This window comes from Dipodomys spectabilis, unplaced genomic scaffold, assembly GCF_019054845.1.
Source record: "Dipodomys spectabilis isolate Male_0828 unplaced genomic scaffold, ASM1905484v1 ptg000032l, whole genome shotgun sequence".
Lineage (NCBI taxonomy): Eukaryota > Metazoa > Chordata > Mammalia > Rodentia > Heteromyidae > Dipodomys > Dipodomys spectabilis.
In genome coordinates, this window is record NW_024870709.1 from 21,916,934 (window position 1) to 21,941,479 (window position 24,546).

Genomic DNA, 24,546 nt, shown 5'->3' on the forward strand with positions numbered 1-24,546 from the left:
GTTTATTTTATTCTTTCCATAAGTGCATTTGTATACTATTTTAAATATCATTTATCTTTGTAATGGCACTTTTCCTTCTCAACTTAATCACCTTGTTTATTTGATAACTACTTACATGCATCAGCATCTCATTCTCCAGCCTCAACTCCTTTTAGTTTGAAATTTCTTTAATAAATTATTGTACAAAGCCAGCAGACTCTGCCTTATATTATTTCTTGCTTGTCTGAAAAGTTCCATGGTTGTTCTTATAATTATGAAATTCTTTAGTTTGTCTTAGGAGGCTGTTGATAACTATATTCTTAATAACCACCTCTATAACCTTCTTTAGATTTTCATATCCTTATTTTAACCAAGTTGTCAAACTCTTTGTATCTAGAAGCTTGTATCACTCATTTCTACTTCTGAGTATTTTTCACTCAGTTTTATTCTTTTCTCATAAAATCAAGAGTCCAGTTAAAACACCACATATCTAGGTTAAAATAGCCAATGTTAACAACTCTAGTCCATGTGAATATATTTTTTTTGAAATTTCAGACACAGAATTTCCAGACGGTGAATGGCTTTCTATACCACACATGATGCACTTAATCACATAGTTTCTAATATTATCATATAACTTGAGGTTTGCCTCTATTACCTCCTCAGGGGTTAAGTCCTTCACAGTCTGTACCTCCTATTTCTCCATTATATGCTGAGTGAATAATAACTGTGGTTAATTATACATTTACAAAGCCATTCCATTTGAAAATAATCAAAAGTGATTGTATTTGAAGATGAAGTATTAGCTCAATATTTTTTGCAATAACACCATTATTTCTGAATTAATTAACCAGCTTGTAAAACTGTAAAAAGGAGGGCTTAATAAACAATCACATTAGAATATGCAGCCCCACATGAGAAGTTAAGGTATTCATCAATATAACATTTGAAACAAAAATCTTAAATTTGCATGTTTCTACATATGTTTGTAGTAAAACTTAGAAATACCTTTTTAAAAAGTCAGTGCTTGGGGCTGGGAAGGTGGCTCAGTGGTAGAGCACTTGCCTTGCATGCCTGAGGCCCTGAGTTCGATTCCTCAGCACCATATAATAAGCAAAAAGAAAAAAGCCGGAAGTGGCACTGTGGTTCAAGTGGTAGAGTGCTAGCCTTGAGCTGAAGAGCTGAGGGACAGCACCCAGGCCCAGAGTTCAGGCCCATGACCGGAACCAAAAAAGTAAATAAAAAATAAAATAAATAAATAAATAAAAGTCAATGCTTGAAGATTGAATGTTTAGCTACTAGTATCAGGAACAGTCTGTATCAATACAATATCTTTTGAACACTCATAGAAGTTATATGAGAATGTAACTTAGAAATATTAACTGAATATAAAAATTTGATTTTATAAATCAAGGAATATCCAAAACCACAAATACATTTAGTTGTTGAATTTACCAAATACTTAGTGAGCATCTAATCTGTGCTTTAAATACGATCTTAGATGATGATTTTATTGCAAAGATAATTTCCCCTTTTAGTGCCCACACTCTGGTATTAAAAAAATTGTCAAAGAAGCAAACCCCTGTGAAGCAGTCCGAAACCCATGTAAAGTAGGCATGTGCAAGGTGCAATTGGAACCAAGAGAAGAGACAAATAATTAGTGCGTGGTGCTAATGCAATCACTTGGGTCTATTAGTTTATTTAACTTATTTACTAGAATATGTTCTGGTATAAGAAATTCCGATATACAAACATAAGGCATATTAAAAGATTTATACTTGCATAAAATGAAATCTGCTAATAATTTTGCCACTATGTTTAAAATATTACATGTGCATAGATATGAATGAGTAAAATAGAGATACACACAAAATTTGTGTCTAAAACAGGTAAAAGTAATGAGATTGATTTATAGCTCTAAAACAGAATACTTTGTGGTTACTGCTTTCCCAATAGAAAAAACTTATTTGAAACTCCTGAAATGCTTATAGCTGGCTTGAGAGAAGAGGTCCTGCTTGCTATGAAAATCAGATTATCCAAACACAGCATATAGATGACCTGCTTTGCTATAAAGTCATCAATAAGAAATTCAAGTTCAAGTCAAGAGCATTAACATATAGACTAGCTCCTTGTGTGTGGAATCAGGTCGGACTTGTCAAGAAATGATATTTTGATCAGGCTTATCATATCTGTGAAACCTACATGTCCTAGTTTCTACTAATTACACTTCCACATAGAGCTACTGCAGGCAATGCTGTAGAAGTTCAGAATCTCGAGTGTACATTTAGTATTTCTTGATAGTACATTTAGTATTTCATCCTTGAACATGTCCTTGTCATCTAACAATATGACAATCTAACTTATGGCTGTAATCCTACCTACTCAGGAGGCTGAGATCTAAGGATCAAGATTCAAAGCTAGCCCAGGTAGAAAAGTCTCTGAGTTTCCTATCTATAATTAAATTCCCAAAGGAGCCAGAAGTGAAGGTTCAGCTCAAATGATAGAGTGCTAGCCTTGAGCAAAAAGCTCAGGGACAGAACCTAGGCCCTGAGTTTAAATTCAAGCCCCAGAACCACCACCACCTCTTCCCCCCCCCCCCCCCAGCAAAAAAGTAGGGTAAGGATAAACAAATGAAGAAGAGGAGAAGAGAGGAAATTTGCAGCCAAGAATCCAATGTATATCCTACAAAATTAAGAATAAGATAAGGGAAGGAATAAAAAGGGAAGGGATAAGAGAAAATATTGAAAAGAGTGATATTGATCAAGATTTATTGTATTCAAGAATGTTTTTGTTAAATAGCAACACCTTTGTCTAACCACTTAAGGATAGAAAATAGTTATAAAAAAGAAGCTAGGGGCTGGGAAGGTGGCTCAGTGGTAGAGTACTTTCCTTGTATGCATGAGAAAAAGCCACAAGTGCCACTGTGACTGAGTGGTAGAGCACTAGCCTTGAGCTGAAGAGCTGAGGGACAGCGCCCAGGCCCAGAGTTCAGGCCCCGTGACTGACAAAAAACAAAAAACAAACAAACAACAAAAAAAAAAGAATCTAATTTATCTGAGACATGATCAATCAATGTAAATACCATATATAGGCACTTTGTTAATGGGAAGTTCCAGTGAAATGTCAACCAAGGTTTTGCTAAGCTACTTAACATGGTAATTGAAAGGTAGCAGGTAGACTCCTGTTTAATAAATGTGGTTTGTTCACATCATCTCTGTGGCCTTCAGCAAGACAGAGCCTTTATTTCCTCATTTGTGAAATAAGGCTATTAGTTTACTTCTCACCAAAAAGCAAAGTTGTGTTTTATTCTATTGCTGCCCTAGATTAAAAAATATAAACATTCTGTTCCAAATAAAATGTGTTACTAAGGTATGTTAGAATGAAAATTCAGACTATTATATGCTGGTGGGGAAAGGTAGACAAGAAAACAGGGTAAAGTGAGATAAGAATTAACACATACTCAGCTAACTCAGTGTTCATTCCATTTTGTCTTTGATCTTCTTACTTGTATTTACCTTGTAGTCCTCAAACAGATGTTGCGTGTACCGCACCCAGAATCTGATGTTGTTTGAGAAAGAGAGTATAGTGTGTTTCTATAATCTTTCAGGATGTGAGCCCCTCCTTCAGGATGAAAGTCATAAAACTGTAGAAGAGTTCTGTGCTGTTTTTTATTTGTTTGTTCAAAAGGCAACTTAAATATTCTGGGAAGAGACAATATGAAATTCAAATTAATAACAAGATACTTTTACATACATTATGTTCTGTTATCTTTAGAGGACCATTACAGGAAAGTTGTTTATTTTGAAACACAAAATAAAAGTTTATTAGTTGTGGATTTGTGGCTTTAACATTTTCGTTAGATTATTTGTTATATAGGCTATTCTGAAGAAACAAAATATGTATGCTTATTTACCCACAAGCTTTAAAGTTATTATTTTTATGGTTATGTTTTAGCTTCCTATTCTTTCCTGTCTTCTCTCTCTTTACTTGGCAGTGAAATTTAACATTCACCATTGATACAATAGCATCTAGGAAAACAAGATACTGCCTTTGACATTTTCTTAAAATTCTTTTATGAATTCTAATATGTTAAGAAATGATGCAGATCACATATTTTACTGATAAGCCATTCGAGTTTATCTAAATGTACACAGTATAGGATACCAATAAAAGAAAGGCAGTCAATTGTATGAGTATCAGTTCCTGCCACACAGATGCAATTTCGTATTTCATCAAATAGTGAGAACAGCACTGCGATATGCCAGCTAGAATTTCCCATGGCCTTTTGTCTCTCACTTCTTTGATAATAACAATATGCCTAAGAACTATTCCCTAGGAAAAGAGAGCCTCACCATTCAATTAAAAAAACTATGTGAAAAAACAGAGATGCAATTTTGGTTTGTATGTTTGGGTGTGCTACTAAAAGAACTCTTCAACTAAATTTCCATCAATATTTTAATTTTCTTCCCTTTTCTGAGGATAATGACGTTTCACACATCTGTAAAGGACATTGTATTGCAACACATTTCCTCTAGTGATAGTTACAATATTTCTATCAACGTATTCAGATTGTGTATACTGTTAATGAATGTGAGAATTTGCTTTGCACTTTATTTCTTTTGTGATCATGGGATTGATCTTAGGATCTGCTAGACAGCTGTTCTATCGCTTGAGCCATGTCTCCAGTCTTGTTGTTCGTTGGTTATTTTTAAGGTAGGTTCTTGCTTGACGCCCAGGCTGGCCTGGGTTGCAGTCCCTCTACTTGTGCTTTCTTGTGTCACTGGCTATGACAGGAATGTACTAAAAAGTCCAGACTTTTGTTTGAAAATAATCTCACAAACATATTTTCTACTGAAATGGCCTTGAAGTAAAATTCACCCCTCTATCTCTCAAATAATCAGTGTTACAGGCTGCTACTACACCCAGACATTATTCTTTTTTTAAATTTTAAGCAAAACAAAGATAAAATAGCGGACTCAACTCAAAGAGCAACTGGTTTGTATAAATACCTATGGAAAAACAGTCATTGGATTGGAGGATTTTCTATTGAGCATCCACCAAGGAAAGATTGTTGGGTTAAATGATAAATCTATGTGCATCTATAGTTGATACTGCAATTACCCAAAGAATCAGTAAGAAACTGGCACCGACGGCTCACGCCTGTAATCCTGACAATTCAGGAGACTGAAATCTGAGGATTTCAGTTTAATGCCAAAGTCCATGAGACACCTATCTCCAATAAACTACTTGGAAAAAGCCGGAAGTGGAGCTGTGGTTCAAGTGATTGATAGAGCACTAGCTTTGAGCACAGAGAAGCTCAGTGGCAAAACCCAGGCTCTGATTTCAAGCCCCAGTACTGGCAAAATAAAAGAAAAAGAAAGGAAGGGAGGAAGGGAAGAAGAGAGGGAGAGCAGGGAGAGAGGGAGGGAGGGAAGGAAGGAATGAAGGGAGGGAAGGAGGGAGGGAAGAAGAGAGGGAGGGAGGGAGGGAGGGAGGGAGGTAGTTGCTTAATGCACTTTCATCAATGTCCAGTGCAGCTGATAGACCCCTCTGCTGTATTTTATTACCTGTTTCCTTCTGATTCTGGGCCCTCTTCTTAGCTTCCCTCATATGTTCACATGTATATACCATATGTGGAGTAAGAACATAGAGTTATCTAAAAATAATTTGACAAATTGAGAATAAGTTTTCTTCAGTAGGTTTTAACTTAACTATACTACATAGGAGAAGACATTACAATAGGGAAAGACAATTAGAAAAATAATTTTGGCATACTTTGCAATATGATTTTTACCTGACACCAAATTGAAATAGTGCCCCTTATGCTTGATACACACCACGAAATCACATGTAACACATATCAAACAATCCTCAATAAAACACTAAACATCATCTTACTGAGGAATGACGAAAATGAGGAAATACCCCAGTAGTTCCATCTTAGGATCCTGCAAAAAGCTAATAAGAGTATCTTCCGCGGATGATGGAGTAAGAGAAAGCAGACCTCAGATCCACAGAAACTAAAGCTGATAGATTTTGTAAAATAGAATAAAATAGAAAAGCATGCTGTTCTGAAAGAGAAGTTTGCAGAGCTGTTTTCTACATTTTGCTAGTAAACACACTAGCAAAGGAGATGGATTGCATTGTTTAAAAAAGTGTTTAATTAATCTAAAGAAACTAGAGGCAAATAGATGAAAAAAGAAATAAAAAGAAACAAAATAATCTTATATAAAAACAATCACATTAAACCAATCTATACATATTAAGTAAAGGGCAGTGATTGTCAGAGTGGATTAAAATAAATAAAAACAATGTATGCAACCTATAAAAATACCTTAAATCTAAAAACACCAACAGGTGAGAACCGGAATGTTGTTGGAATATTTACTGTCTTCCTTGTGACTAAGGTTTCACAGTTGTAGTTGCAAAACTATTTTTATATAAATTTCTTATGAAATTTGTTATACATTTGTTTAAAACAGGGCTTGTCACAACTATGTTTATTGCAGCATTAGTCACTATAGCTAAGTATGGAACCAACCCAGATGCCTCTCATTAGATGAATGGATCAAGAAAATGTGATATATAGATATATATATTATATATATATTGTATATATAATGGAATTCTATGCCTCCATCAGAAATAATGGCATTGCCCAATTTGTTAGGGAACGGAAAGACTTGGAAAAAATTATATTAAGTGAAGTAAGCCAGGCCCAAAGAAACATAGGTCTCATGGTTTCCCTTATTTGCAATAACTAGTATATGTCTAGGATAATCTTACCAGACAAGCAGAAAAAGTCAAAAGCTATGTACATATGAACATATAAGATGATGCAAAGTGAAATGAACCACAAGATAGAAACACAAGTAGTTTTATCTTTGACACAGTTGTTTTTAATGTACTATGTATTTTTTCTGTTTCTTTTGTATGTTTTTCGCCCTATGGTATAACCCCTGTTTTCACTATATTTGATTCTGTTGCTCTGAATCTTGTATGTTCATTTTTCCGATTTGGGGAGGGGAAGATAAATAACAAAATGCTGAAACAAGGATACAGATTGACCCATTGTAACAATGAGATGTACAAGAGATTATGTTGAAAACAAACTTTACAACTTGGTGGGTAGTCACTGAGGGAATAGTTGGGGAGGGAAGAGGGATGGGACAGTAGGGGAAAAACAAAGGAGAGGGTAACAATGCTCAATAGGAAATGTACTCATTATCATACTCATATAACTGTAACCTCTCTGTACAGTATCTTGACAATAAAAATATAATAAAAATGGTGCTTCTGAGTTTAAGGAGTGGCAAGAAATCTAATTTTTTTCATCAATAGAAGATGAATTTTCTCAAATAGATGTGACTCTGTGAGAGAATTTATATAGAAATATGAGTTAGGACTTTATTTCAAGAGTAGGTATTTAGAAACATTTTCTAGGAAGACCATAGAACATATATAATGTATAGCATATAAAATCTAACTTTATATATGAAAAATCAAAATCAATTACATCATTCACTTATATGTAAAATCTATTCTTAGTTTCCATACTGTACAAACAGTCAGTGGATAAGATTCAGCCACAAAGCAATCATTTCCCAACTCCTGCAACAATGAATAGAATATTATGGTCAATATTAGTATTTAAAAATGTAGTCTGCAGTAACTGAATGGTTCATTCTAGCAGTGAGAAAACAGAGACAATGGATATAAAATTTAAATAACTTTAAAATAAAATAAACTTTAAATGTAAATAACTGATCTCTATGATTATGATGGAAGTTAAAATAAAGTCATTGTAGCAATAAGGATTTAATTCCTAACATACTTACTGAAACCATATTAGATAATTTCTTTCTTTTAGAAAGCTAAGATAGTTTTACAGTATTGACGTAAGTTGGAAAGTAGTCTTACCATGATTGCAAACGAGTAAGAAAACTTGGCTTATATTGTTTTTGGAAAAAAGAAGTTATAAATGATAACCAAACATAATAAGTACATGGTTAAGGAAGGAAAATGAATATTTAAGAAATTATAAGAAAAGCACTTATAAAATTCCCAAGATTTAACTACTGATAGCTTTTATTTTCCAGTCCTGGGGATTGAACTCTGGGCTGGGCACTGTCCCTCAGCTTTTCAGCTCAAGGCTAGTGTTCTACCACTTGAGCCACTGCACCACTTCCAGTTTTCTGAGTGGTTTATTGGAGATAAGAGTCTCATGGATTTCCCTGCCCAGACTGCCTATGAACTGGGATCCTCCCATCTCAGCCTCCTGAGTAGCTAGGATTACAGGTGTGAGCCACCGGTGCCCAGCCTGATAGCTATTTTTAACAGAAAGGAACACAATTTCAAATCACTAATGTAAGAAATATACAGAAGAACCATTTTGTGTACAGAGTTTTAATAATCCCATATTAAGTATTAGTACGCTCATCTTTTATTCATTAATACATTCAACTTTTCAAGCATTTATGAAAACAATATATGCTTGAAATATGCCAGGTATCATGGGTAAGAAAATGGTAATGGCCATCTTTTCCTGTAGTAGTAATGAGAGCATGAGGTGATGGATGAGACAAAATATTTACAATCTAATACCATATAAGATAAAAATGTAAAGACCATATTATTATAAATGTGTATTATACAAAGAAAATAAAGTATCAAGTATAATAGTTCTCTAATATCTTTAATATCAGTATTAGTAGAATATATGCACATATGTATAGATATATATGTATATCTACATGTATGTTTCTATTTATGTACATATATATAATAGGGGAAAATAATATATATGAATATATCTCTATGTAGAAAATTTAAAAATAAAATTTTAAAATAAAAAATAAAAATAACATAATCCCAATTGAAATTCACATAAAGATTTCTAAAAGGAAAATTAATATATAGATAGATAGATAGATAGATGTTTTACCTAGCTATATATATATATATATATATATATATATATATATATATATATATATACGTATATATATATATGGTCATTTTTTCATCCATAGTTAAATCACTTTTAAGCTAGTAAATACATGTATCACTTAATTGATCAGTCATTCATGACTCTCTGTAGATATTTAATTTGGAGCATCTTCAAATATTGTCCCTTTCAATGAAATAGGCTAAGTATTAAGCACCTGTTGCATCACAAACAGCACTGTGCTGCTCCTGAGCAGCTTACAGACATTAAGTACTTGCCAGTGTATAAGTAATGTAGGAAAGATACAGATGTGCTGAGAATCTAAGCTAGTCTGGAAAATGTGTTGTCACTTTTTAAAAAACATGAAGCCTACAGGATAGCGAAGAGTTAGCAAGATGAATGGGTCATGGGGATGTGATGAAGACAGGAGATTTCTTAACAGCAGAGAAGGCTGGAAGCATAACACATGGAAAATTCATAGAAATTAAAGCTCATTCATTCAGCTAATACCTTTTCAGAACCTAATCATGTACATTTCGAGGCCCTGGAGATGCACTTTAGTAAAGGTAACAGGCAAAAGTCTCTGCTGATGAAGCATGCTTTCTAGTGAGGAATAGTTTTAGATATTAACTATGTCATGTATCAGCTCTAAGGTTATTTGCAAGCAATTGAAATCAAAGCTAGGACAAACACAGAACACCTAAATGCTGTGTAGTATGAATTGCAATTGGACAATGGAGTCAGTTCGTTCAAACAATTACCAGTGAACAGAAACTCAGTGTAAGGAGGACTCAACCTATAAAAAAAGAAAAAGAAAAAAAGCATCTGGCTGGGTAAGAGCAAGTACTTCAGGCCCATGATGAGAGCCACCTGGTGCTAAGCATTTAGTAGGTAAAAGGAAATGATAAATGAACTGAGTATTTTATAGCTACTAGGGAAATTTATTAAACCACTATTCCTCGATTCCTGTTTTAGTTACAAATGGAAATGATATTTTGGAGTGCATAAATTAAATTAAATTTGGCTACTTTTTATTTGCTTAATACTGTGCTAAAATTTGAATTACTAGTAAATGGAAGAAAACAAAATATTTAGCTGTTATATACATGTCTTTAATGTAACACTGAAATGTTAACCTTGGAATTTCCAGAATGCAAGCTCCAAATTTACATATTATCTATAAATTGACTAATATCATTCCATTTTTGCATAAACTAATCTTTTTAAATTATCTAGGCAATTATTTAAAACTTGCCACTCAAATACTTTCAGTTGCCTATCTAAGTAGAAAAGAGATGTATTATTGACAAATTATAAATAAATTTAGTTCATTACTATCTTCTAGAACTACTAATAGCTCAAATTTAGAAAGTACACACCTAATGAATATTTTAGTTCGAAAAACGGCAGTGAGATTAAATATATTTATGTACTCTAAATTTCCGCAGGGTTTAGAGAAATAGTTTGATGCCATAGTCTGTTTACTGATTATCTATATGGTCTTAATTAGTCAGGCAGTCAGAAAAGAGAGTATTTTTGATTCACGTGTTTCATCACACTCTATTGATATTTATGATACTGAAAAAATACATTCATAGAAATTTTACTCTGTAGAACTAGTAAGTTTGCTTAATTTATATTAGTAGATCAATTTTTAAAATATTATAGAAACTAAATATATCATAAAAACTATATTGATATATACTATCTAGCACACACAATTAAAAAATAAGCTACTAGCAAAAATGTTAAAGACATACAAAGGTCAAGTTGGGCTTTAGTCCTTGTGTTCTCAAAGAGGCTGGGCGAGAACTGAATTGGAAATACATTATGAATGATATAATTCTGAGTCACATAATGCCATCTCCCCAAATACACAAAATCATCTCTTTCACTTCCAGTTATAGGCATCCTCACACTTAGGTAATCTGATGTTTTCATGAGTGTATGTATTTGTGTAAGAGTAAATACATAGGTATGCTTTTAGAAAAATTAGCTTAGCTAGAGATGGGAGCATGGCTCAAATAGCAAAGTATTTGCCTAGGCAAAGGCCAGAGCTCAGTCTCCAGCACTGAAAAAATAACAAATTAATATTTTGCTAAATTTTCAAAATTATAATTATGAAATTTTGTTTCAAAATTATAATTTTGAATTGTTACTATGTTGAAATGATGGGATTTTTAATATTAGCATATCTATTGGTTTTACTATGTATGTGTAGCACTGGACTGTGAGTCTCACAGTATGTACAAAGTATGTAAAATGTGTTTTAAAATATGTTGAAACAAGAAAGAACAGTAGTGATAACTAAAGAGAAATTCTCTTTCCTGTTTTGCAGCTTGCAGACCAGGATTCTACAAAGCATTTGCTGGGAATACAAAGTGTTCCAAATGCCCTCCACACAGTTTAACCTACATGGAAGCCACTTCTGTCTGTCAGTGTGAAAAGGGTTATTTCCGAGCAGATAAAGACCCTCCTTCCATGGCATGCACTAGTAAGTCTGTTCTTTCTCTATATAGAATTCCCAATTTCAACCATTTTTGTCTTTCTATGCTAAATATTAAAAATAGATAAATGTGAAAAATCCTCTACTATCAAAGCTATTTGTTTTTATTTTTGATCTGGAAACAAAGCACTCTTTTCTCAGCATAGTTGATTTTCACAAACTCATGAGGAATGCATTTCTCCCTCAAAACATAATCTGATTTTTATGTACAGAATACCACTATTCATTTGGAGCCCTGATAATTTTTCATAACTGAATCTGTGTTTAAGGAAGTATGGCCATTTAGGAAAACATCATCTGTAAATCAAACTTCCATTCTTCACTTTAAGGCATAGAAATTTAGGAATAGTTTGCTGAGTTAGGGAGAACCCAGAGCAAAACTGAAATGTGCTTGAATTGATATGCAGAAAAGTTTGAGCATCTTTGATATTTGTCTTTTCTTAAATTTTAAAATTTGTGAAGTTGGTGTACGGAGGGTCACAGTTACATGAGTCAGGTTATGAGTACATTTCTTTTGAACAGTGTCACACCCTCCCTCACCCTCTTCCAGGTTTTTACCTCCCAATTTCCCTTCCTCATCCCAAGTTAGGTAGTTCATTTCCAACATTGTGTTTAGTGAGTATCACTACTGAATTGTTCCACCATTTCTTTTTTTTTTTTTAATATAAGTTTCCTTTCATTTTGACATTGAAACAGCAGAATGAATTGGTTTGTGGCTGAAACATCCTTTTTCTCCCCCCCCCCACCCCCCCCCACCCCCCGCACGGGGCAGAAACCTGGAGCACCCATCTATTGAAGGAACAAACTTTGAAAGTCTAAGCCAGCTGCCCCACTCCCCCAACCTGGACAAAGCCAAAGACAGGCTTAAGGGCAGGAGGAAGGACACAATCAAATACAGGCTGGTGATTTCCAGTAAGGTACAATTCTCAAAGTTGCTGTAGTTACAGAAAGTGGTAGCATTCACGTTTAAAAAGAAGAAGAAGAAGAAGAAAGTCACAAACAGTAGCTCTCCAGCCCCTTCTCTGATGCGAATTCATAACAAGCCATTTGTCACTCTGAGTGATGTCTCAGAAGGGTCTCAGGGGAGTGGGCTCTTTTCACATAGTCTGGTTTCAGCCACCATTTCTTTATATATCACCCCACACCAGAATTAATCCCAAATGTATCAAAGACCTCAATGTAAGACCAGTTACCCTGGAAAGATTACAGGAAGGGATAAGGGAAGTACTAGAGCTCCTTGGCATGGGTCAACACTCTCTAAGTAAAGATATTTGTCTTTAAATAGAGTTATTATTTAGATTTCTCTGCACAACATCTCTCAATATCTCCCCACAGTGTTTGATTGAGATCAAAAGACTACTAGATCTAAATTCCACAGTTATTTTAGTATACGAAACTAGAAATTTTTAATTATTTGTTGTCTTACATTTTATAAATATTGTCAACTATCCATACACTGAAAAAGTGCAAGTGAAGATAATGAGAGAATTACTATGTAAGGCAGAAGTAAAATGTAACCTCTTTAAGAGACTTGTTTAAAATCCTAGGGAAGATATAATAGTGAAAGTCTGTTCCTCTGGATGATTAATGGATGCCAAAATATTATTTCTCATGGGATTCCATAGATGGAAATATGGGTTGGGAATTATATCTATGTCAGATATTCTTTATAATATAAATGTTTCATTTTTAAACCTCAACTGGTATAGTTCATCAACTTAGCTAAATTATTATAGATTTTGGCTCAAATTCTTGTTTTAAGATATTTAATTCATTAATAGTTGTAATATTTTATTGTAAATGCAAAGTAATGACATTTTTTCAGAAAATTACAACCTGGCAGATTACTACTTGGAATTTTTTCTTTGGAGTACATCTTAAATTTATAAGTAAGAAGTTAGATAGTGGTATAAATTTTTGATCCCAGCATCTGGGGAGGATGAGGTAAGAAAAAGATGTACTTGTGGCTGGCCTATGCTACACAGTTAGGTTGAGGCCAGTTTGAGTTAGTCAACTGCTGTGTCAGAAAACAAAACAAACACCAGGAATTAAAAATAAATCTGTCAGTAGGAAAATGATGCTGAGTATTATCTCTTACCTATTTTAAAAAATATTTCCTAACAGGCAAATCTTACCATTACTTTATGTGTCTAATCTTGTTACTAGAGTAAATACCGTTTACACATTGATTAAGACTTAGAAAAGGAGAGTTGGTGGCAAAGAATCAGGTTTAGTGAAAATCTGGCACTGAAGAACACATAAAGGCCACCTCCTCACCGCTTCACCTGGGATGCAGAGTGACACAAAGGCCTTTTATAGGGGGAAAATGGAGGAGCAGGGCAGGAAGGCTAGAAATTGAACTGAGTTTTCATCATCCAGGACTTGTGTCTCCTTTCTCCTTCTCCATAAGATGGCATTAGACCTTCACTTCCTGGGGCTCAGATGCTAGGAATGAAGCATGTATAGTCAATCAGCATTGGTCAAACAGTGGTCTGCTTGACCAGTATATCAGTGTCGTTATGTGGAGCCTTGTCTTGTGGTAAGAAAGAGGCGTCAAGCTATGGTAATTTTGACTTTTCTCACAAGAGGTTTATTGATCAGATCAGTTGTTCTGGGTCTCCAGGTGAGTGGAGGAGAGGAGGAACTCATGGAAGGAAAGTAAGAAAGGCAAGATGGAGACTTCTAGGTATGACTCAGTGGGGAGAAACAGATTACTGTTAACCTGGCTGCTGAAAATCTGTTGAAAATCTTGAGAATACCTTGGTTACACTTAGTGTCTTTTGCCTTGAAAGGGACGCATATATTACCAGTTTTAGATGAACACTCCTTAGTTACTATCTCTGTATGTAGACTTGAGCACAAATGTGACCCAAAGTTTAAAACAGCAAAGGAGACAGATTTCAAATGAAGGTAGAGATGCCAAGCATCTTCTTGTGTATAGTTACTCATTGAACATCACCTCAAGTCCAGAGTCAGTGCTTTTAATGAAAGTATGATCTTATGAAACAAGGTACATGGCTAAGGTAAGATATTCAAACTTTGCTGGATCAGTGTGAGTTCTTCAGAACTTTTGTTACCAGAATTTTTCTTTCTTCTTTCATTTTTCTTTATAATGCTTGTTCTTGTAAATTATATGTTATAAATACTCTCTACCTTGGCTAGAGTACAGAGAAGCTAGGAAACATTTATTTCTGATATCCTTATACAATGCTATAGAGAAGGAACACTGTACCACTGTTGTTGGAGAGGAATAAAATGTTCTTTCTATGCAACATAGTTTTTACTTGTGACAGGTGACTGTAGCAAGAGACAAGTTAGCACAAGGAAAACAAATCTTTATTGATACCCATCTGTGGGGGACACACAAGGTATGAGCAAAGCTCATGGTTTGAGAACAGAAAACAATACTGTTTGCAAGTTTAAAAAGAAGGGTTTAGGGAAAGGCAGGAATTGGCGAGATGACCAGCAAACAAACATAAAGCCTCGTATGGATTTAAGTCAGAGCCTTCTTCATGATCCATCCTTAGATATTCATCTCATATATTCATCTCTTCCCTCAGAAAAAAAGAAAAATGCATTCACAAATAGAAATGGCCATTTAAAACCTTGAAGAGGCAGAGATTTAGAGAATCACAGTTCAATGCGAGCCCAAGCACAAAGCTGGCAAAAGAATTCCCTGTTTCAATCAATGAGCTGGGTATAATGTCCTCTATATGATCTCAGCCATGCAGGGGTTATATTGGGGCAGGCATATCCAGCTCACTAAGATAGAGGACACTCTAATATGCTAGGAGAGGAGGCAGCAGGTGCCATATGTAGGGGGAATCCCAGTCTAAGGCTAGCCACAGGGAAAAGCACAAGACCATAATACACTAGTGTAAAAAAATAACTGAAGCAAATAAAGATCTGAGGGCAGAGGTCAAAGGGGAAAGTGGCAGAACACCTAAATTGAATTTTTAGTGCCCTCTCCCCTCAAAAGAGGTAATGCGCTGAGATATACGTTTCTTTATAAAAGAAAGTTCATTTATTTTGGAGCTTCTTCAATATCTATAATTTCTCAAAACAACCAATAGGCTAAAGACATACATTTTGGAGTGGCTTATATTGGCATCACTCACTATCAGGATTCAGAAGGTTTTACTCCTAAAGAAGGGTGACATACAGAACTATAGTTGGGTTACCACAGTTCAGCCAAGGAGTATGCTCATATACACAGTGTACTTATAAGTACACATATCTTCTAGATCCAGTGTAGAATGGCAAAATAGTGCTTACCAGCTACTAAGGTTAGACAGATTATTTAACCCCCCCTAACTTTACAGTGATAACATTTATAGTGATAACAACACAACTGTCACAATGGTTTAATATTTGAAAGCAGATACTATAGGAATGTATTTTTTAAAAAAAACTTCCTTCACAATTTATCTAGAAAGATTTTCTGATAATTTAGTATCCAACTATTAAACACTTCATGTCACTAATATGAAGGTAGGTTCCTAGTCTCACTAGTTGTATTCCTACATAATGGAAAAATAATAGGCTGAAATAAGATCATTAAAACCTAGACACTAGACACTGGTGTTTCCTGCTTATAATCCTAGCTACTCAGGAGACTAAGATCTAAAGACTACTGTTTGAAGCCAGTAGGAAGGCCATGCGACTCTTATCTATAAGTAACTACCAAAAAGTGGAGCACTAGCCTTGAGTGGAAAAAAAAAAGCTCAGAGAAGGTATCCAGAATATATGCAGGACTGGAGTATATGTGTACACACACACACACACACACACACACACACACACACACACACACACTAAGTCTTGCAGCTAAAGGCCATCTGGTACAGTAATATTTTCTGAATTCTATGACTAGTCCTGAGAGACCGTAGCAGTTTGTACAACATACGTAAAGCAGCAAGAATGAATATTAAAGAATCACACATCCTAAAAATTAGATTAAAAAAAACTACAAGTTGGGATATCATTGAAGTAGATAGAAGAGAATCTTGTTAAGTCCATCAACAAATGCAGATTTTGAGGCCAAGAATCCCAACAAGCAGTCAATTATTCCTGATTTTCATTAACTGCAAACAATAGTCAAATTTCAATAGATGAAAAATTGCAGGTTCCATATCTCTACAAAGATGTCCTTTTTTATTCTTTTCCTAACAGTGTTTTAGTTCAGCAAAAGAATTTAGAAAGAATCAATCTTATCACTTCCTAATGTTTTTGTTAATGTTAGCAATTAAAATAAATATATTTTTAGAAGTAAGCATTATTCCCTTAGTATCAGGGACAAAGAGAGAAGTAACTAAGAATGCAGTCAAAAATCCAATGTTTGTCATACAAACTTAAGCGTAAGGGAAAGGGTAGGTAGCGTAGAAACGGTGAGAATGTTGAACGGAGTGACATTAGCCAAGGTATTTTGTACTCATAAACATTTTTGTTAACTGGCAGCTCATTTATATAACTACGTAAAGATAATTAAAACATATAAAAGTAATGTTAAAATATCATTTTTTGAGACAAGATCACACAATGTTCCCCAGGCTGGTCTCAAACTCTGAGGCTCAACTGATCTTTCTTGACTCAGTTTCCTGAGTACTGGGACCATGAGCATGTATCAATACATCACACTGGGTATATGGATTTCAAAAGGTGAAAAGCCATCAGTAAATGTCTTAGTAGGGAAAATTTTCTAGACAAATGTAGTAGGTGATTATATTAATGTTAGAGCTTTAAGAACCCTAGGAAGCATTCTTCTTTAATGCTCTCCTCCAAAAAATATTACCATATTATCTTGTCCCATGCATTTGATTTTTCCAGTAAGCATGTTGTAATCTTACTTGGGTTTGCAAGCAGTAACATCATTTTTAATGTCAGGATGCTGAGATAAGTTCTTTCCAAAGCATATTTGCAGTTTGGAACTTACACTTTTTAAAAATAATTAGTGGTGCTTCTTTTGCATGAACTTTCAGACATATCAAATGAATTAAAAATAAGAAACTGGAAGTGAAATGTGGGTATCTTTCTTCTGATGTCTTAATCTACTTTATCCCCTGCAAACTTGATTTCTCAAGTGACTCATTACTCTGTGTTCTGAAGTTTAAAGAGTGCACTGTGAGGAAGCTCCTCAGGATCCAACTTTGGTCAATTAGGGCTGCTGAGAGCATTGCAGAGTATTGAAGACCCCGATGCTTGCCAAGAAGTCTCTTATCAAAATAACAGTCTAAGGCTTTTCCAGGCCAAAGGGGGGAAGCTTTCACTTAAGTTAGACAAGGTAGGAAAAATAAGAGCTGCTTTAAAAAATACTTATCAAGTAGAAATAGCCAGGCTGAGAGAATGGACAAAAAGGACATGTCTCATAGGTACTTGAATGAGAAGCTAGAAAAGAATATTCCATGATCTTAGAATTTTTCTTTTTCTATTTCTCCTGTTTTTAAATAAAACAGGGAATTGGTGTTTTAAAGAAGCTGCTGAACAGGTGCTGGAAGATTAAAATATTTAACAACATTTTTGATCCCTTCATGGAATAGTTCCAACAAAAACTGTAATTGATGTGTGTGTGATTCTGAAACACGCCATTAAGGGTTTTGTTTTGTGTTGTTGTCATCATCTAGCCGTGCAATCAAATACCTTGTGAGTAAAAATAGTCTTCTTGCGACTTCATTCTTAATAGTATGTCTTTGTATTTGATGCACAATGACAGTGATTGGAAAGAAAGCATAAAACCTCAATTTACCTCAGCTCTAAAGCTTACATTTGTAAAGCATAGTTTTGTATTGCTGGAATAATTGGCCACTTCAGAAAGGCATTATTCTCTCTGTCTCTCTCTCTCTGTCTCTCTCTTTCTCTGTCTCATTTTGGCATAATAAATAGTGTTTGAGGCATAGCAGGAGAGCAGTTCTTTCCTGTTCTCAACTGCACTAGCTAGATCCCACACCCAGGGTGACTTACAGGATAGTTACAGTTCAATCATCCCTGTTCTGTTTGTTTTCTCGCCCATTATTCCCATATCTTTATTTTCTATTTTCTAAACCTAAGTTTGCCTAGAAGAAACCTTAATTTTCCATATCACAATTGGAATAAAACCCTACAACCAAGTGGTTCAATGACATTTTGCAGAAGGAAGAAAGGAAGAAGTTTTACAGTGAGGCTTTATTACTTCTGGCAAGCTGTGTTATATTTTGTATTTATCTTGTCATAGAAAACAGGTCAAAATGTTTACTTGATATATTATAATATTGTATTTTTCAAATTAAAATTACCATGCCATTAGAAGCAGACATCTGTAAATAATGAAACTGAAATTTACCAATTTAAATCACAAATATGGGAGAGCTGTCATTTGAGTTTCATGGATTTTCTACATATAATTTTTTTTACTTTAGTAGAATTAGTTTTACCAAGTAATATGGAAATGATTCATTGATAAGAAGTATGAAGAGAACACCCAGTTGATGATGGAGAATTGACTCCCCACTTGCCAGTATGAAGCTACCCTTAGTCTCCACAGTAGGAACTCAAGGAGAATTTTCCCAGTCAGAATCATGACCTCAGCGTTATTCAGTTTAAGGAAAGTTTAATAATTGGCTTGAATATATTCACTCATTGTTTTGTATATCCTCCTCAAATATTGTAGTACATAGTATCTTCAATAATCTGATTTTCTAATGGGTGCTCATTTTATTTTAACCTATTCAAACTCAGAAAATGATCTATGTGGATATGCACTTTTCACAGTGTTAGGGAAACTGGATACTGTTTAACTTAATAGATCTAACACCAAGGAGTGGTTTTTAAATTTACATTTTGGTGCTTCTTAATCATGTAATTGTTTCCAATTATTCTGATCTCAGAGTCTCTGATACATTTCCATTATTTACTTATGTGATATTTTTATAATTAATTATTTTATGGGTTTGAATTGAGATGTGTTTTTCCCCTGCATTGATTAGAGTAGTTGAAAACTATTCTGGACCTTTTCCACAAACCAAAATTATGCCCATAATCTGGCATACAAATTTTGGGATAAAAATATTTACTCTTTAAGTTTCCAAATGCCATAACTATATTTTAAGAAGTATTCTCTCACTCCTAACAGATAATTGGTTAAGAACATTAGCAGTTTTCTGCTGTGCTCTGGATTTTTATGGGTTAATCTCATATTTCATAATATAAACATTCTCTTCTGTTGGAAATGCTTTTGACGTAATTATGTCTATCTGTCCTCAGTAATATCAAGTTTTTACAAAGATATATTCTGAAACCCTCTGCTTCCCAATATGTGTCAGTATTCATGCCATTTGAAATATAATTCCCCATTTAATTTTTAAATTAAAGCACCACTGCCTTTGGGTCAAAACAGAACATCACAGACTTGTCAACATGAATGCAAAAGTCTCATTGTAATGTGTGGGTTACTGGCAAAGCTTCAGTCTTTTCTTCTTTACAATGGGGATGTTGATAACTGCTTTATAGAGTTATTCTTCATCACTGAATAAAATAAATCATGTGAAGTACTAAGCCATTCTTAAAGTTAGCTATATTATTATGTTAAAATGTATAAAAAAACTGATCAATTTTGTGTGAGAACAACTGGGAATTGTCATAAAAAGGGTAACAGCTAAATCCGATATGGAAATTTTCCATAAAGCAGAATTGGCAAAATCCAATTGAGGAACAGAATGTGTAAAGATATTAAAGATGCAGCAAGGGCTGGGAAGGTGGTTCAGTGGTAGAGTGCTTGCCTTGCATGCATGAGGCTCTGGGTTCGATTCCTCAGCACCACATAAGCAAAAAGAAAAAAGCCAGAAGTGGCGCTGTGGCTCAAGTGGTAGAGCGATAGCCTTGAGCTGAAGAGCTGAGGGACAGCGCTCAGGCCCAGAGTTCAGGCCCCATGACTGGACCCCTCCTCCCCCCGCAAAAAAAATGATAGAGTGATATCCTTGAGTAAAAAAGCTCAGGGACAGCGTCAGGCCCTTAGTTCAAGCGACTGACAAAAAAAATAAAATAAAATAAAGATGCAGCAAAAGAGGCTAAGCTATCAAGAGAAAGGCCAGAGACTGGTGGTTTTCTTGTGTGTGTGTGTGTGTGTGGTGTGTGTGTGTGTGTGTGTGTGTGTGTGTGTGTGTGTGTGTGTGTGTGTGTGTGTGTGTGTGTGTGTGTGTGTGTGCGCATGCGTGCCAGTCCTGAGGCTTGAATGCAGAGCCGGGTTCTGTCACTGCACTTCTTTAGCTCAAGGTTAGCACTGTACCACTTGAGCCACAGTGCCAATTCCAGCCATCCTTTTCTGAGTAGTTTATTAGAGATAAAAGTCTCGTGGACTTTCCTGCCCAGGCTGGCTTCAAACCATGATCCTCAGACCTCAGCCTTGGGAGTAGCTTGGATTACTGGCATGAAACCACAGCGCCTGGCTTATAAGATACTTTTTTTTTTTCTTTTTGGTCATGGGGCTTGAACTCTGGGCTTGGGCGCTGTCCTTCCTCCCTTGAGCTCAAGGCCAGCACTCTACCACTTGAGCCACAGCTCTTTCTAGTGGTTTATTGGAGATAAGAGTCTCAAGGATTTTCCTGTTCGGGCTGGCTTGTGAGTAGGTAGGATTACAGGTGTGAACCACCAGCGCCCGGCATAAAATACTTTTGAATATCTATTTGTTAGGCTTTTTACTTAGCTGAAATATACAATGTGGTAATTTCTTTTTAAAAATCTATAATCATAAAAAGAATAGATATCATGCTATCTCTAATGAATTATATAATATTGACATGATTAATATCTGTCCCTGTACTCTATTTTTTATCCTATCAAACTGAGATAGTTCTTTTTCTATGCCAAGATTTGTGTCAATTTTATTTCATTCCCAAATTTATACATAGTTAATGAAATAACTAAAACTTTTAGATAAAGCAAAAGTGGTCCAAAGAAGAATACAAAAATTAGTTTATAGAACACATTTTTAAAGATTACTTAGGAACGACATTAGATTAATGCTATAATAGTAAATAAAATTAAAATTCATAGCTAGGCATGGTGATAAACACCTGTACTCCTAGCTATTTGGGCAGCAGTGACAGGAAGATCACAAGTCTAAGTCTAGCCTGGGCAAAGTTAGCAACACTTTATCTCAAAAACACAATAAAAAACCAAAGGACTAATTGTATAGCTTAAGTAAAAAAGTGCATTTCTAGGAGACATGAAGTCCTAGGTTCCATTTGCAGAATCACCAAAAATAAAGTTAAATTGAAATTGCAAAAAAATGGCTTAATAGAGATTATTTTAATTTTTTATTGTTTTACATAGTTGTGCAAAATACTTGCCATTCAACAAAGCAGTTTGTGAATATAATGCATTCTGATCAGTCTCATGCATTCCTCCCAGTCCAAAACCCTTCCTTCATTTTCCTTAATTTTGTATGAGAGACACTGATTGTTATTACAGTCTCCCCTCTTCTTCTCTTAATTCATCTACCCCCTCTCTCTAATCCCACTTTTCCCACCCCTTTCAAGTACCCTTTCCTGGTGTTTGTTTTGTTGAACTTTTGACATAGTGTTTCTAAGAAATTACACTATTTGAGTTCTCCCTTCAACATTTCAATTACTATATGTGCTAAATAAGTGATATATTTTGTTGGTAGTGGTCTGGGGCTTGAACTCAGGATCCAACCACTATCCCTGAGTGTACTTGCTCAAGCTAGCTCTCTATCACTTGAGCCACAGCTCCACTTTCAACTTTTTTGGTTGTTTATTGGAGATGAGTCTCACAGACTTTCCTGCATGATTTAGCATCAAATTGTAATCCTCAGATCTCAGCCTCCTCAAAAGCTAGGTCTATAGGTGTGAGCCACCCATACTCAGCAAAATGGAATTTTAAATTATTTTTATCATTATATAGAATAGCTTATTTGGGGGAAAATTTGCACTCTTTGTACCAATGCATTTATCTTAGTGAATATTCTAGGGTTACTCATTCATAAAGCCATCTACCTAAACATTTTTACATGGCTACCTAGAACATTTTTGTGGTATTATAGTAGTTCTTTGACACATGTTAACACTAAATTATTTGCTTTTCATTTACAAGCTCATGACTATGAATAAATTTGCTTTATGTTAGGAAACAATTTTATTACATTCCCAGTAGTCATTAAACTAACAAAGGTGGCAAAATAGAACATAATAAACTATACTCTTTTGTGACTTTATGTTCTGGGATCAATTTGTGTGAGCAGATTTTTGTCACTCTGTGAAAAAGTGCCTGAAGAAATCAATTTAATGGTGGAAAGACATATTGGCTTATGGTTTCAGTTCCTCTTCAGTAGTGAAACAAAATTGCTTACTTCATGGCATCCAGTGAGCAGAGAGAGAGATAAAAAGAGTTGGTGATCCAGACCCCCAGTAAACTAGTGACCACTAGGTCTACCACCTAAACTTTTTACTACCTTCCCATAACACCATAGGCTGGCAACCAAGAAGAAGAAATATTGATCATCAAATTATGACATTTTGTTCTGTTTTCTTTGTGTGTGTGTGTGTGTGTGTGTGTGTGTGTGTGTGTTTAAATTGAGTCTAGCCCAGGCTAGCCTTGAACTTGAAACAAAATCCTCCTCAGTCTACCAAGTGATGGTATTCCTCATATACTACCATAACCCCCAAATCTATTTTTCCTTATTCTTGAGGTCAAAAAACAGTACACATGGCTTCTGCTGTACTGAGAGCCAGATGGGGTAGACCATTCCTGTGAAGGAAAGAAACAGGCTTCTCACAAGCTTCTGCGATGTTTTACTGTGAGAGCACTCATTCTTTCTTCTTTAGAAGTTTAAAGGGAAAAACCCAAACCAAAGCAAGAAATATGTTTTCAAGTAGAATCACTAGCAGAAAATAAAAAGATAGAAAAACTTTGTAGGAAAATTGGTAGAAGGAAACTTGATTTATCAAGACTTCTTTTGGGATAGGCTTAGAAAAAATTCTAATTGCAGATCAAATAATTGCTCTTTTGTTTTCAAATGAGCTTAGAAGGTAGGGTGGAAGAGTTCGTTTTTGTGTAAATGATTTGTTTCCTTCCAAAGAGAGAAATCAACTTAAGGAAGTCCCTGAGAGTTTTCAATATGGTTATCTTTAAACGAGTTATTTCTGCATTTTTTTCAATGTGTCCTATAATCTTTGTGTAATTTATAAATGATAACAAAGCAATCAGGCCACATTCATAAAATGCCAGTGACACATAATTTGGTTGAATCTGAGGATTAGAATTAATTGTCGCTCTTTGTTCCAAGTTCTAAATCTTAGTAAATGATTCACTGCATGTCATTACAGCTTAATATTTGCATGAAATCACAGTTTAGCTGGCATAATTTAACAGCAATTAAAAAGCTATTTAATCGCCATGCAAATTGGTCTGAGGGCCCTTGAGTGGAAGGGTGTTGGTCTTTTTGTTAATTTTTCTTTTACCATCTCCAGGCAGATAGTTGTATAATTGTAGAATCCCATAACAAAATTGATAACATCCTTCCTAGTTATAGAGGTATAAGCAAATAATAATTGTTGTTTCTTATTATAAATAAAAGGACACCCAACAATATAAATATGTCATTCTGTAGGAAAACACTAAGATAATAGCAATTTTTTCTCTCCTAAGCACAAGTCCAGTCTGAATGTGAAAAGCACATTTGTCCCTATGCTGAAGTATATGATGTCTCTCATATTTTTCTTCATGAAGGTAGATATCTGTAGGTCTCTAGAACATGAATAGCATATAATATAACATAAAGCAAAACATTCAAAAACTTTTTAGAAAAATTCCTGGTCATTTCTAGGTCCTACTTAAGGTGATACTCATATAAGGGGTTAAGGACCTACCCTAAAGTTTGCTGACATCAAAATTAAAGGAAAATATATGACACTCTTAATATTTGAAAGCCAAAATATAGTCATACAGATTTATGGCTAATGTCTTTCTACTTTATGACTATCTAATAGACTCCTTGCTAAGTTTGCTAACCTCACACGGACCATTCACCAAGGTGTACCCAGAATATTCATCCTATAACACTTTCATATGTAAGAGCTATATATTTTTTCTTAGTATATAGTAAAACATTCAACTTCATTTCAAT

At 34.7% G+C, this 24,546-nt stretch overlaps 1 protein-coding gene across 2 annotated transcripts in view; it reads left to right on the forward strand.

Moving 5' to 3' along the window:
- Epha6 (EPH receptor A6) overlaps window positions 1–24,546 on the forward strand; it is a 732,346-nt gene that overhangs the window by 288,603 nt on the left and 419,197 nt on the right. For both annotated transcript variants that reach the window (XM_042676999.1, XM_042677000.1), the window contains exon 4: window positions 11,265–11,420. In XM_042676999.1, the coding sequence (XP_042532933.1) occupies window positions 11,265–11,420 (156 nt within the window). The remainder of the gene's footprint in view (window positions 1–11,264; window positions 11,421–24,546) is intronic.